The sequence below is a fragment of the Eucyclogobius newberryi genome, unplaced genomic scaffold, assembly GCF_026437365.1.
Source record: "Eucyclogobius newberryi isolate DKJ021-1_F unplaced genomic scaffold, fEucNew1.0.hap1 SCAF_6, whole genome shotgun sequence".
Taxonomy (NCBI): Eukaryota; Metazoa; Chordata; class Actinopteri; order Gobiiformes; family Gobiidae; genus Eucyclogobius; species Eucyclogobius newberryi.
Window position 1 is genome coordinate 9863759 of NW_027316278.1, and position 15861 is coordinate 9879619.

Below are 15861 nucleotides of genomic sequence, written 5' to 3' on the forward strand. Positions count from 1 at the left end.
GAACAACGTCCAGCAGAACATCCAGGTAAAAAAAAAAAATCTGTGAGATCAAACTTAATAGCCTGAGTCTTAAGTCTGATTCATTGTTCAGATGTGGAGGTCATGACTCATGAGGCTTCTGTGTGTTCCATGTTTCTCAGAATGTGAGAAGATCTGTCGTCTGCTGATGTCTCTGTCTGAGGCCTGAGCCTGAACTGCAGATCATGTCACAACAATGAGAGTTTCTGAAGATGTGCATGACAAGACAAGACAAGACACAAAAAATAATAAAATATTGATTTAGGTTTAATCTCATACAGAGAATTACAGCACATTTAAAATAGTCTTTACAGATCATTTCCTCTTTTGTCAGTAACATCTGTGAAACTTGTAGAAAAAGCTTCAGTTGTATCATCTGGACCCAGTTAGAAAAAATAGACGTTTCGACTCTCATCCAAGAGTCATTGTCAAATCTGTGAAACTTGACTAAACCCTATTGTATCAGTGCATTTCTAAATTGTTATGCTACTGTATAATTTAATGCAATTTGGCTTTTATGCACATTTCTACTCAAATTAACAGTTTTTTTTGCCACTTACTGCCATATTGGTTCTAGTTGCTAAAGTAAACAAAAGTAAACTCCAATGGAAGTTTCAGGTTTTGAGCTTTCAGTTTTTAGAGCTTATGGTTCTTAAGAACTTTTATTTTTATTTTTTATAACCGTCTCTTTCTGTTATAAATCCACTGCCCCACTAATGCCATATCAGACTGTTATATATCGGCCCAACAAGAGACAACCACAAACTCACTTTCACACACAAGCCATATTTATTTATCATTTATTTATTTGTAAAGGTAAAAACCAAATGAAATAACCGCTCCTTTTCATTGGTCATTGGTATAAAACAAAACAAAGAAACATATGATATCCTGATAAAATGCAAATAAAACATCCAATAAAACAATCAATAAAAAAATCCAAATACGTAAAAACACACAAATTAATTCATTAAAATGCATAAAATCATTTAATTTGAAACTTTTTGGTGTTTCAGTCCATAAACCCTACACAGTACAATTGACAACATTATTATTATCATTTCACTGCGCAATAATCGATGACATGTAATTGCAGTCCTGGTCTTCTACAGCAGGGAGCAGCAGGTCACTTTGGTCTCTCCGGGTTCAAATCCTGGCCCTGGACCTTTGGGAATGTCCTTCAAACTCCCTGCAACTGCACAGACAAGAGCTGAATCAGAGGTTTCACTTTCAGAATCATCATTTTGTGTTCAACGGTCTAAATATCTGATTTATTTGTAGTATTTCTAAAACAGTCACCTCCAGAACACAAATGCACAGATGAAACACTGAGGAAAAACAACAGTTGAGACAGAAAAACACAACTGTAAATACATTTGATTGTGCTCTTTTGTGTCGCGAGCAAAAAGCGGTTTATCTCCTTCACTTTACTTAATTCAGTACCTCACAGAGAAAGACAGAGCAGGGAACGTGAGACAGAGAGCAGACGCAAAACACAGAAAACACCACTTTATGACAAGGAAGAAGGATTTAAATATGAATATGTGAGCATGTCCTGTAGCGGATATAGAGAATACTGGAAAAGGATGTTGCACTTTGTGTGAACATTGCTCAGAAGAAAGATGAAAGAGTGCGAAAAACATTAATGTGCCCTTCTTAACAGGTTATTTATCTTGTTTTAGTCTCACATCCCAAAAATGTACTTTATATATCTCCTTTTTAAGAGACTCCTGTTGATGATCATGTTTGTTCTGTGATTCTAGTGAGGAATAATGATGTTTTGTGGTTAATTTGCCATCTAAAACGACAATATATAATATAACATCTTCACCAATATTAAAGTGCCTATGACAGGTTGAATACTCATTGAACTAAAATGCAGTTAAGATTAATATATTTAGAATTTAGCACAAAAAAAAATAAAAATGTTATCACAGAATAGCAAGTTTTTTAGGTTTATACGGTAATTTCACTTCCTGTTTGTAATTGATGACGTCACGCTAGGAAATTATTTAGAAAACACTGGGCAAAAACTCTTAATTTGACAAATAAAAATATATGAGAGCGACCTTATTTTGTTGAAATAAAGTTTAGAGAGTCAAAAACGTTGTTTCTTTGTGTAAATTATGCATAAACTTTGACTGGAATGAGTGTGATGTCACTTCCTGTCATTTTCCACAGATTTTTCAACATTTTCTCCACAAATACCTGCTCGATTGGTGTAACTATAACTATAATTTACTATAATTTATATGCACAACAGATATAAATACACCAAATAAAGTCAAAATTAGAACATCGTAAAAACCTGCCGCACGTCACTTAGCGCTTTACCTTTCGGGAGGACGTTTTGCTGGAAGTACATGGGACTGTTCACGTTCCCGGCCGGTCGGTACTGTCCCACCACATACACCCTTTTCCCGCTGGAGGCCACGCCCACGCCCAGCTCGGTGCTGTCCTTCCACACCACCTGAGTGAAGTGTCCTGCAGAGGAGAGGACACACACTGTAGTGACATAGTGCTAAGGATGTCAAGATTATTCGGTTGATTGATAATCGTGGTTATTCAGGTCACAGTAGAAGCGTGAAAAAAACACATATTTCAAACGTGTTTAGTAAAATTGACTTTCAAGAGCTTTTAACCATGTTATCATTTTCCCTTTTGGTTTACCTACTCAAAGTTGTATTAATTTGTTTATCTTTATTGATCTGCAAATCAAGACATCACTGCTCCAACAACCCCCCCTTTCCACACGCTTTGTCTAAATTAATGACAAAAAGTAGAATAAAAAATAAAATATTATATGAAATGATAAAATAAAGCGGACTTGTTTCTTTTATTATGGTGTTTCAGATCAATATTGCGATTTAAAATGTCCAAACATATAATCTAATGGACCACGGGCGTCATAGATCATAACCGTACGGCACAACATGTCACACCCAGACCACCCAGACCACCCAGACCACCCAGACCACCCAGACCACCCAGACCACCCAGACCACCCAGACCACCCAGACCACCGCGACAAGCTCTTGTGCCATCATTAGAACGCGTGCGGCTGTTTGAGAACCACCACTAGAGGCAGCAGAGTGCACATTCAGGGGCCTCACCGGTCTTGCTGCTGTATCCGGGTGAGTTCCAGCTGTAATACTTGATCTCGCTGTACCAGGCGTCCACGGCCTCTCGGCCTGAGGGGAACGCACAAGGTAAAGCTCCCGTATCGTGCGTTATTCAATCAATCTATACATTATCTATACATTGGCATTCCTATTTCACTTTTGTTTTATTTTTCCGAAAATGCACAAAATGTCTGTAATGTCGTCTCTGTTGTTATGCAGAGATTTGAGAGGTTTACACTTCTCTGTTGAGGAAAAACAAACTCTCAGTTTTATATAATTTACATTTAAAGTGCCCCCTACAGGTCGGACCACTCATTGAACTAAAATGCAGTTAAGTTTGTTATTTTGAATTTTCTAAAAAAATCTACAAATTTGATCACAGAATAGCAAATTTTTTAGGTTTATAATTTCACTTCCTGTTTGTAATTTTTCACACAAGGAAATTACCAGCAAACACAGGGCCAAAACTTATCTAATGTCACTTTTCTTTTAAATTTGACAAATAAAAATATACAAGAGCGACTTTATTTTGTTGAATTAATGTTTAGAGAGTCAAACAAATTATGCATAAACTTTGACTGTGTGTGATGTCACTTCCTGTAATTTTCTACAGATTTTTCACATTTTCTTCCACAAATACCTGCTCGATCGGTGTGAAACTATAATTTATATGCACAACAGGTATAAATACAACAAATAAAGTCACAATTAGAAAATCGTAAAAACCCGTCATAGGCACTTTAAATATGAGTTGTCAGTAATTTTTTTTATTATTGGTGAATTAAAATGGTGCTATTTACAGTTAAAGGCTGTTTATAGGGAGATTGTGATGTCTGGACCACATTAACCACCTCCATTAACCCTGAAGCTAAAGGTTTAGGAGAGTTTGTTTTTCCTGTTCATGTGTGCTTGTGTGACAGTTGTATTGTGGAAAAAAGTGATGTTTAGGTTAAATAAATATCTGTCAAATACAGAAGTGGCCTCAATTTGCTCGGAAAAGTGTTTTTCATATTCACATAACCCTTTCCTTTTTTAAGTCAGGTTTCAAAACTGAGAGAATTCTTGGTGTGGGCAAATAAAGTTATAGTTATACCCCCCAAAAAACATAAAAATGAATAAAATGAATAAAATGAATAAAATGAATAAAATGAATAAAATGAATAAAATGAATAAAATGAATACAATAAATAAAATAAAATAAATAAAATAAATAAAATAAATAAAATAAATAAAATAAATAAAATAAATAAAATAAATAAAATAAGTAAAATAAATAAAATAAATAAAATAAATAAAATAAATAATAATAACATGATTTAATACATTTAAAAAGAAAATATTTTTAAAAATAAATACATGGCCCACTAAAACACATTGGAAATACTGCAGTTGTTTTAGGGTTTATTTTATTTATTTATTTTCTTCAGTTTTTCTTGTTTTGTTATTTAGTTCTATTTTTGATTGAATGTTTTGTGCTTTTTGTGAATTTTGTGTGTGAATGTGAGGTGTATATTTTGTTTTGTTTTGTCATTGTATTATTGTTATGGTAATTTTTTTTATATTTTTATTGTCATTAATGAAAATACAATATAAAAATCTATTTAAACCCATTTACTCAAAGAGAACATGTCACTTGTTTGGCCCTTCTGACCTGCGAGTTTGATGGCTGCCGAGCTCCTGAAGCAGTAGATGTTCTCTCCGTCGCTGGTTTCGCTGTGCTTCATGATGTTCCTCTGCAGAAGGTGCTCGGCCCACCGCTGAGCCTCCGCACACAGCTCACTGCTCAGGCCGAGGGGCGGGGCGCTGTGCTGGGACCGGTACGTGTTGTGGGCGTTCAGGAACTCGCGCTTAAAACTAGCATCTGGAACAGCAGCAACAAAAACACTGCATTCAAATGTGTTCATATCTGTTATTTTTATTCATTCACTGCAAATCTACAGTAATTCCAATACAGCAGCAGCTAGGGCAGGCGGACAGAAGAGTGGATCGGTAAACGAGCTTTCGAACATAAGTGAAGACACGGAGAAACTGGAAAATTCGTTTGAGATTTGAAACGGTTTAACTGCCAATCAGAAGACATTTTCAATCTGAAGGTACTAGCCCGGGAAGCTACAATGTATACAGCCTTGAGATTGATTAGTCTCGCCCTCAGTAGGAGTTATGCCCTGAACGTGCTCATCCTGCTAACTTCATTACAGGTCGTTATACCCTATTGTTCTCTGCCATCCTCGCGCTCATAGCTCTTCACTTACTGACCTAGTGTTGGCTCCTGTCACCCTATTGTTCTCTGCCAGCCTCACTCTCACAGCTCTTTACTCGTGTCACCCTATTGTTCTCTGACAGCCTCACTCTCACAGCTATTTACTCGTGTCACCCTATTGTTCTCTGCCAGCCTCACTCTCACATCTCTTTACTCGTCTCACCCTATTGTTTTCTGCCAGCCTCACTCTCACAGCTCTTTACTCGTCTCACCCTATTGTTCTCTGCCAGCCTCACTCTCACATCTCTTTACTCGTCTCACCCTATTGTTCTCTGCCAGCCTCACTCTCACAGCTCTTTACTCGTCTCACCCTATTGTTCTCTGCCAGCCTCACTCTCACAGCTTCTCACTCGCTTGGCCTAGTGTTGGCTCGTTTCACCCTATTGTTCTCTTTACTTGCTCTTTAGTGCACCTTAAAAAAGCAACAAAAACAAAAAATCCTACATCTCGAATTTAAAATATAGTTAGAATTGTCCTGAATAAAACACAGTGTGTCAATTTGAATTAATATTTTTTACAGCCTTATTTCCCGCAAAATCAAAACTACCGTATTTTCAGGACTATAAGTCGCACCAGCTCAAAAATGCACAATAGAGAAGAAAAAAAACATATATAAGTCGCACTAGAGTATAAGTATAAGTATATAAGTATAAATATAAGTATAAGTCGCACCCCGGCCAAAACTATGAAAAAAGGTGCTACTTAAAGTCTGGAAAATACGGTATTATTATTTTAATTACTTATTTATTTTAATAATTCCTACTTTTGCTCTCTGGTTGTGTTCTGTCTGTTATGTATTTTACGATTTAAACTTTAAAAAAAGACATAAATATATCAATAATGTATCAGGTTATAGTTGATGTGCTGAGTGCATGCACTTTACTGTACCTGCCATTATGAATCATTCAGAGCGTCTCTCTCCACTTTTCACATCTGCAGCAAATAATCAGGAAAGAACATTCAAACTCACTCTGTGGCTGATTATCACAGTAATATATTCCGTATCGTGTCCTGTTTGAAGCACATTTTGAGTCGACTTCAGTGAGAATTCTTTAAAATCACCGTGGAGTTGGCAAACACGGAGCAGCTTGACCTGGATTTGAACTTCAACTCTGTATTTATCTGTCAAACGCTCCATACATTCAGCCACAAAGCACCGCAATGTGAAGGAAAACACTCAGCACGCCATTGTCTTCTCAGTGGCCTAAGTCAGTAAACATGTAAAAATCTAAAATGAAATGAATTAAATACCGTATTATTGGGATGAAATGATCAAAATTCCACTTTTTTGTTGCTATTTTTATTTTTTTATTAGACCATGGAACAAAAAACAGAGCAACAACACAACAACAACAGAGAAAAGAAAAGAAAAATCACACTGAATAATTGTCCTATTTTGTCCATTGTTTTTTAAATTAGTCTATTTTTAAATTAGTGACATTATTTCAGTCAAAATTCCCTTTCTTTAGTTTTGTTTTGTGAGTTCAGCGGTTTAATGGCGGCGGGTGAAACCAAACTAATTCATAAACATCGATTAATATTTCTGAAAAACAAGTGTCATGCGCCTACATAACATTTAAGAATAGAATATCCAGTAAAAGTACTACAGTATCACAGCATCGTTTACATCTTATGAGTCACCGAATATAGTTTGTAAAAGATGATTGAGCACAGTGTTTATGATACAATCTATACATTTTATGAGCCAACACGACACACTACGCGACTATTTCAGAACGACACAACAAAAAACACAATCATTTCATTAAACCAGAGCAATGGTTTGACAATAACTGCAGTAAAATGTGCGTGTTGTGTAATATGCAGTGCCTCACCTGCAGAGTTCTTTAGGTGTGGAGCTGCCCTCGGTCCTTTATATTTATACAGGCCTTACAGCAGGTATGTAGGAGGAGACACCTTTACGTATATGTATATTTACTTTATGTATATACGTGTGTGTGCAGTGTTAGTAACTGACGGGACTAACTGGACGCACTGCTCCGTCTTTTACTCACGTTAGCCTTTAATCTTTATGATCTCAGTCTGACCATAAAGAAAGGACTTCGTTGGAACTGTAATAATACTGTAATAAGAGTCTCAAACAACTTTAAAGTGACAGGTTGGACTGCTCGTTGAACTACAATGGATTCAAGATAGAATATATTGAAAATGTTGCTAAAAATATGACCAAAAATGATCCCGGAATAGTGAATTTTTACGTTTCGTTTGTACTTCCTGTTTGTAATTGATGACATCACTCTAGGAAAGTAGCTTGCAACCACTGCGCCAAAATTAGATTGTATTTTATTTATTCAATTTGTTTTAATGACAAATTAAAATACATGAGAGAACCTTTATTTTGTTGAATTATTGTTTACGGTTGAAACATGTTGTGTAAATTATGCATAAACGTCGAATGAATGTCCCTGGTGTGATGTCACTTCCTGTTATTGTCTACAGATTTTTTTTTACTTTTTTGCCACAAACTGCTTCTTGATTGTTGGAAAAACTGTCATTTATATGTGGAACAGGTATAAACAAACCTAAATGTGACCGTGAAGGCGCTGGACTTTGACAGAAGCCACTATATTTTGGGCTAAAACGGCGTAGGAAAGTAAACAGGCGCGCGGTGGGAAAACTGTTTTAATGATGATAAAATAACAACAGCTCGATTGGACTAGAACCAACCAGATGTTTTGAACCAGGACTAACCCAGATTAAACCAGGACCAAATCAGGGCCAAACCAGAATTAAAGAAGGACCAAAGTAGAACCAAACCAGGACCAAATCAGGACCAAACCAGGACCAAACCAGGTCCAAACCAGGACCAAAGCAGGACCAAAGCAGGTCTAAAGCAGGACCAAACCAGGACCAAAGGACCAAACACCAGAAACTTCCCTGCGTTTGTATAACACAATCTGGAGCTTTATTTATCTCAGGCTCCTGAGAAAATGCTGTTTAAAGTCTTTTTACCCTTTTTAAAACTTTTTAAAGTAATAGCAATAACTTAATAAAGTAATAGTTTATGTGGTTATCTGTGCGTTTAGTTCTGGTGTAACAGATTTAAAAAATAAATAAATCCTGGTGTAGTGTAAATTTGGTTAAAACGTCTTGTGGGATTCTGCATATTCTGGTTCACTTGGTTTAGATGGAGGATAGTCTGGTTTACATCTACTTTAATCCTGATATAATCCTTGGTTTGGCACAATTTATTTTAAGTCTTGATTAATCCTACTTTAGTCTTGATTGAGTCCTGATAAAGGCCCTGGTTAAGTTGTTGTTTAGACCTGGTTTGGTTCTGATTTAGACCTGGTTTAGTCCTCAGTCTTCAGGGGCAGAGCCGGGGCAGAGCCGGGGCAGAGCCGGCCGGGGGGGCAGAGCCGGGGCAGAGCCGGGGCAGAGCCGGGGGGCCGAGCTGGGGCAGAGCCGGCCGGGGGGAAGGGCCAGGGCAGAGCCGGGGGGCAGAGCCTGCCTGTCATGACAAAACCCACATTGACTCACTCTTCACTGATTCATGGTCATGTTTTGTTGCTGAACAGGTTTTTCACTCAGCCTCTAAAACTTTTACAACTGAACCATGTCATTAAAATGTCACTTAAGTAGTAAAACTTTCTGAAATGTGTTGATGTGTTGAAAGATTGACAGTGACTTAAGTTTATTATTATTCGTATTCTTCAGACAAATGCAAAGCCCTAAAATCATATTTACTGATGCACTGAAAAACAAACTTTTGGATGTTGTAATTTGTATTTAATAAAATACATTTGTATTTAGATGTTTAAATAGGCTTCTATTATTTACTCATTTCTAGTGTTTACATCCCATTCAGGTAATGTTATTATTTGCTTCAATTTGTGAATTCTGGATTAAAATTGAATAGAAATGGAGTTTTAAAATGTTTTTCCATGTTTAAAATACATAGTAAATTTTGTAAAACAAACTACGTTGGGCGTTTGACTTGGCGATATGCTCAGAGAAACCAGGTTGAGCAGGAGCAGGACGCTGAGGTAAGTCACTCACTCATTTATTAAATAATGCATATTACGTTTCTTTCTTTATATAATCCAGTTGTTGTTTTTTTGTTGTTAAATGTGAACTGTACTATTTTTCATACAAGCCTTTATGATTCGTTGGTGCAAATCCATATGTAAATCCATATGTAAGTTGCTTCAGAAGTTTTTATCATGGCCGTAGACAGCACTGCATAAACCACTTTATCTGCCCCGGATGTGCAGCGTATCTGTTTATGATGTCATTAGGAGCCTCGTTTGGAGTTAATACACTGACCAACTGAAATAATCTCTTGTAATATAATGTCCTTGCTTAAGCATATTGTTATAATGGCAATGCATGTTATTACAATGTTTAATTTTAATTTCTTTTAGTAAATGAAAAGGATGAGCTCACACAGGAAGAGGACTGTTGTAGATCTAGTTCTACTGCAGTGGTGAGTATCCATATATATATACATATATATATATATATATATATATATACATATATATATATACATACATACATGTATTTAGATACTTTTCCCACTGAACCTTCACTTTAAAAGCGTGACATTAACATGACTTTCATTGATAAAGTTCTTATTGGTTTAAGTTTATGGTTTAATGAGGATTTGTAGTAGACATCTCTCTCTAAAGACCCAGGCTTATTACGGAGAAGGGACTTGACAAAACCCAGTTTGCAGGATATACCATCATTTTAAATCCGTTGTGTAGTTTAGTTTAGTTTTGGTCACAAAATTGTTTTCTTTTATTCACAAATGTTGCTATGATTTTCATTCTAACTTATTATTGACCAGCACCTTATTCTTGGTTAACCTGGTCTCACATGTTCAGTGACTTATGTCTAATCTGTGGCTTGTGTGTCACGTCCCACCCTCTCGTCAATCATCTGCAATGACTCTGTACAGCTGCACTTTAGCATGACGTGTGTTAAAAGGTCATTATATTTTCAGTGTTCCTCCTGCAGATGTCCTCCTGGGTGCTGCGTGTTGTTGGGGACACCAAAGTGCACAAGCTGACTAACAGAAGGGGCCCCCACACAGCTGAAGAGCTTGTGGCCCTTGTACAGGAGAAGCTTCGCCTCAGTGGGAGCCTGACTCTAATGTATGAGGACAAAGACTTTAACAACGAATACTTCACTCTCACTTCTACCGATGTAATGAAGGACAAGGACACAATTAAACTAGTCAAAGTTGAGGAGCTTTTATTCACTAATAGAATGTTCTGAGCTCTGATGCTGACGCTGGTGTTGTAGCTGGTGTTTCCTCAGTGTCATTTGACCAGAAGATAATGCTTCTGTTTATCCATCCGAAACCATCATGTTTGTGTGCTTAGAATTCTGTAGCAAAGGCAATAAACCAGAAGATGTGTCATTAAGAGTTTGACTTATTAGGCCCGAGCGCCACAAGCTGGCGAGAGGCCTATTAAAATCTCGTAAGGCCGTAAGTGCGCATGTAGTGCGCATGTAGTGCGCACGAAATCGAGCGCGAAGCGCTCGCCCACTTCCAAACACTAACTCACTAACGCACTCCTTCACTCACGCACGCCCCGTGCATACTAATTAGTAGTAGGAAAATGGAACATTACCGTTGTAAACGGGCGAAGCCCGTGCAAAAGTGTGTAATGCAAAAATTGAACATTATTACTGTATATAGGGCCAAAAACACAAAGTGGGCGGAGCCCACTAAAAATTTACGAAAGTACCCATCAGTGACCAGGGACCCACACCATGAGGTAGGAAAGCGCGAGCGTTTTCCGAAAATGTATAGTTTATGATATTTGAAAAATGGGAAACATTGTTTTCGCAACGGAATATTATTAGGCCCGAGCCCCAGCAGGGCGGAGGGCCTATTGCTCCCGCAACGCTGCCGAAGGCAGCGTTGCAACTGTGCGCCCGCATGTTTGGTGCCCCGTCGCCCCTGGCAAGTACAGTGAACTAGCCCATGCCGAAGGCATGGATCATGCATACTTACTCCTGCTATGACAGAAATAGTAGCGCGAAGCGCTGCATTCCTTCAAAATCCCTCCTGGCATCGTCCTGTACGCGAGAACCCATGCCGCAGGCATGGGCCATGCTTGTATCTGCTCAAATCAATGGAAGTCTATGGGGAGTGGGCGGGGCATCCCGACGGAATAGGGAGTGACGAGCGCGTAAGCGCTCGTAATGATGATTCCACCCCATGGCGGCATCGGGAAGGCTTAGAGCTTTCAAACGATGTATAATTTGTTGTTATAGTGAAAACGGCTATATTGTTTTTGCTAAAAATATTATTATTATTATTAGGCCCGAGCCCCAGCAGGGCGGAGGGCCTATTGCTCCCGCAACGCTGCCGAAGGCAGCGTTGCAACTGTCTGACCAAACATGCGGGCGAAGCCCGCATGTTTGGTACCCCGTCGCCCCTGGCAAGTACAGTGAACTAGCCCATGCCGAAGGCATGGATCATGCATACTTACTCCTGCTATGACAGAAATAGTCAACAATTAGTGAATGGGCGTAGCCCATTCACTAATTGTTGACAACAGCAGCGCGAAGCGCTGCATTCCTCCAAAAACCCTCCTGGCATCGTCCCGTACGCGAAAATCCATGCCGCAGGCATGGGCCATGCTTGTATCTGCTCAAATCAATGGAAGTCTATGGGGAGTGGGCGGGGCATCCCGACGGAATAGGGAGTGACGAGCGCGTAAGCGCTCGTAATGATGATTCCACCCCATGGCGGCATCGGGAAGGCTTAGAGCTTTCAAACGATGTATAATTTGTTGTTATAGTGGAAACGGCTATATTGTTTTTGCTAAAAATATTATTATTTTTATTTTTATTATTAGGCCCGAGCCCCAGCAGGGGGAGGGCCTATTGCTCCCGCAACGCTGCCGAAGGCAGCGTTGCAACTGTCTGACTAAACATGCGGGCGCAGCCCGCATGTTTGGTACCCCGTCGCCCCTGGCAAGTACAGTGAACTAGCCCATGCCGAAGGCATGGATCATGCATACTTACTCCTGCTATGACAGAAATAGTCAACAATTTGTGAATGGGCGTAGCCCATTCACAAATTGTTGACAACAGCAGCGCGAAGCGCTGCATTCCTCCAAAAACCCTCCTGGCATCGTCCTGTACGCGAGAATCCATGCCGCAGGCATGGGCCATGCTTGTATCTGCTCAAATCAATGGAAGTCTATGGGGAGTGGGCGGGGCATCCCGACGGAATCGGGAGTGACGAGCGCGTAAGCGCTCGTAATGATGATTCCACCCCATGGCGGCATGGGGAAGGCTTAGAGCTTTCAAACGATGTATAATTTGTTGTTATAGTGGAAACGGCTATATTGTTTTTGCTAAAAATATTATTATTTTTATTTTTCTTGTTCTTCTGCTTTTTGAGCTCTAATTTGACCCCCTGAACATGCTCAAAAACTCACCAAACTTTGCCCAAAATTCAGAATCGGCGAAAAATTGGATTTTTTCTGGGCCATTTTTTTTTTCGTTAAAAAATGGCGCGACAGCGCCACCGACAAAAGTCAAAATACATTGCGCCTATGGGAGACGCCCCGAGGTCAACTTTGGCGTAAAGCTACGAAATTCGGGACACGCATTCCTCTCGTGAGGATAAACAAAAAAAAACATTGTGGCCACGCCCCCAAACTTACCCTATGGCCGCCATCTTCCTTTGAAAATGAAAACAAGCTGAGTTAGCCATTTTGTTTACGTCAAACTTTGACGAACTCCTCCTAGGGCGTTTTGCCCACCGACTTCAAAATCGGCGTACGTCCTCTGGACAAGTGGGGCATCTAAAGTTATTCAATTTTTTGAGATACCTTTTACGGTCTGTGTGCGGCGCAGCCGCAAAGTTGGACAACTTATTTTGGAATATTGCAGGTCTAAAAATTGCTCCCATTTGATCAAAACCAGTCCGATTAGGACCAAATTTGAATCAGTTGTTAAACTTTCTAGTTTGGACCAGTTTAGGCTGACAAAATTGAAATGGCAGTGATAGCGCCCCCTACAGAGTGACCTTTAAATTAACATTGAAGGTCAAAAATTAGTTTTACCAAAATTGTCTAAACTTTACCCAAAATTCTATTTTGCCGTCCCGATCACAAAAGCCAATCACAAAAATGCCTAAATTTTTACGCCGTAGTCGTAGCGATGACAGAAACCTCCCATGTTATCCCTATGGGAAAACCACAAAATCTCTCAAATTACCACATTTTTATGTTTTACACTTTAACGAAGTCCTCCTAGTGCGTTTTGCCCACCAACCTCAAAATCGGTGTACGTCCTCTAGACAAGTGGTGTATCTAAAGTTATCCAAATTTTAAGGATAACTTTTACGGTCTTTGTGCGACGGAGCCGCAAACGTTTCCCAGAATTCTGACTATTTGGCCTTCAGAGTGGCCTATAAACAATAGAGTTTTTCCAAATGACATGATATTTTGAACAAAATTCTAATTTGCCATCCTGATCATAAAAGTATGAGAGCCAAAGTCATATTTTGTACGGCGTAACCGTAGCGTTGACAGAAACATCCCATGTTATCCTTATGGGAAAATCGTAGAATCGCTCAAATCACCACATTTTTACGCTTCACACTTTAATGAACTCCTCCTAGGGCGATTGTCCGATCAAGTTCATATTTGGAGAATATCATCTACACAAGCGGGGCATCAAAACTTACCCATATTTTGATTCTAAGTGCTACGGTCTCTGTGTGGCGGACCCGCAAATATATGTCAGAAATGGGAAAACAGCGAAATCTCTAAAATCACCACATTTTTACGCTTCACACTTTAACGAACTCCTCCTAGGGCGATTGCCCGATCAAGCTCATATTTGGGGAAAATCATCTACACAAACGGGGCATCAAAAGTTATCCATATTTTGATTTTAAGTGGTACGGTCTCTGTGTGGCGGACCCGCAAATATATGTCAGAAATGGGAAAACAGCGAAATCTCTAAAATCACCACATTTTTACGCTTCACACTTTAACGAACTCCTCCTAGGGCGATTGCCCGATCAAGCTCATATTTGGGGAAAATCATCTACACAAACGGGGCATCAAAAGTTATCCATATTTTGATTTTAAGTGGTACGGTCTCTGTGCCGTGGAGCTGCAAATATACTGTCACAAATGGGAAAAACGCCAAATCCTTGAAATGTTCACATTTACGCTTCACACTTTAACAAACTCCTCCGTGGGCAATAGCTCGATCAAGCTTTACTTTGGGAAAAATCATCTACACAAGCGCGGCATCAAAAGGTATCCATATTTTTATTCCAAGTGCTACGGTCTCTGTGCGGCGGCGCAGCAAATTTGACTGACACTTGTGTTCATTTGCACTGGATTGGCCATGTCCAATGTGTCGCCGTCTGTCAAGTTCTTTTTTTATTCAAGACACAATAAGGGCGCCATCTTTATCAAGTCGAAAGCGCAGAGTCGGAAGGCCGGCGGCCCGCGAGGGCCGTTGGATGCCGCTTGCGGCTTTAATTTTTCTTGTTCTTCTTCAGCGCTTTGAGCTCTAATTTGACCCCCTGAACATGCTCAAAAACTCACCAAACTTTGCCCAAAATTCAGAATCTGCGAAAAATTTTATTTTTTCTGGGCCATTTTTTTTTTCCTTAAAAAATGGCGCGACAGCGCCACCGACAAAAGTCAAAATACATTGCGCCTATGGAAGACGCCCCGAGGTCAACTTTGGCGTAAAGCTACGAAATTCGGGACACGCATTCCTCTCGTGAGGACGAACAAAAAAAATCATTGTGGCCACGCCCCCAGACTTACCCTATGGCCGCCATCTTCCTTTGAAAATGAAAATACGCTGTGTTAGTCATTTTGTTCACGTCAAACTTTGACGAACTCCTCCTAGGGCGTTTTGCCCACCAACTTCAAAATCGGCGTACGTCCTCTGGACAAGTGGGGCATCTAAAGTTATTCAATTTTTTGAGATACCTTTAACGGTCTGTGTGCGGCGCAGCCGCAAAGTTGGACAACTTATTTTGGAATATTGCAGATCTAAAAATTGCTCCCATTTGATCAAAACCAGTCCGATTAGGACCAAATTTGAATCAGTTGTTAAACTTTCTAGTTTGGACCAGTTTAGGCTGACAAAATTGAAATGGCCGCGATAGCGCCCCCTACAGAGTGACCTTTAAATTAACATTGAAGGTCAAAAATTAGTTTTACCAAAATTGTCTAAACTTCACCCAAAATTCTATTTTGGCGTCCCGATCAAAAAAGCCAATCAGACAAATGCCTTAATTTTTACGGCGTAGTCGTAGCGATGACATAAACCTCCCATGTTATCCCTATGGGAAAACCACCAAATCTCTTGAATATCCACATTTTTCTGTTTCACACTTTAACGAACCCCTCCTAGTGCGTTTTGCCCACCAACCTCAAAATCGGTGTACGTCCTCTAGACAAGTGGGGCATCTAAAGTTATCCAAATTTTAAG

At 39.4% G+C, this 15861-nt stretch overlaps 1 protein-coding gene across 1 annotated transcript in view; it reads right to left on the reverse strand.

Moving 5' to 3' along the window:
- Positions 1 to 1124: 1124 nt before the first annotated feature.
- Positions 1125 to 15861, reverse strand: part of glipr2 (GLI pathogenesis-related 2) — a 49828-nt gene continuing 35091 nt past the window's right edge. The window contains exons 8-11 of the mRNA XM_072432905.1: positions 4792 to 5001; positions 3132 to 3209; positions 2341 to 2502; positions 1125 to 1213 (exon numbers count right to left, since the gene is read on the reverse strand). Coding sequence (XP_072289006.1) covers positions 1125 to 1213; positions 2341 to 2502; positions 3132 to 3209; positions 4792 to 5001 — 539 coding nt within the window. The remainder of the gene's footprint in view (positions 1214 to 2340; positions 2503 to 3131; positions 3210 to 4791; positions 5002 to 15861) is intronic.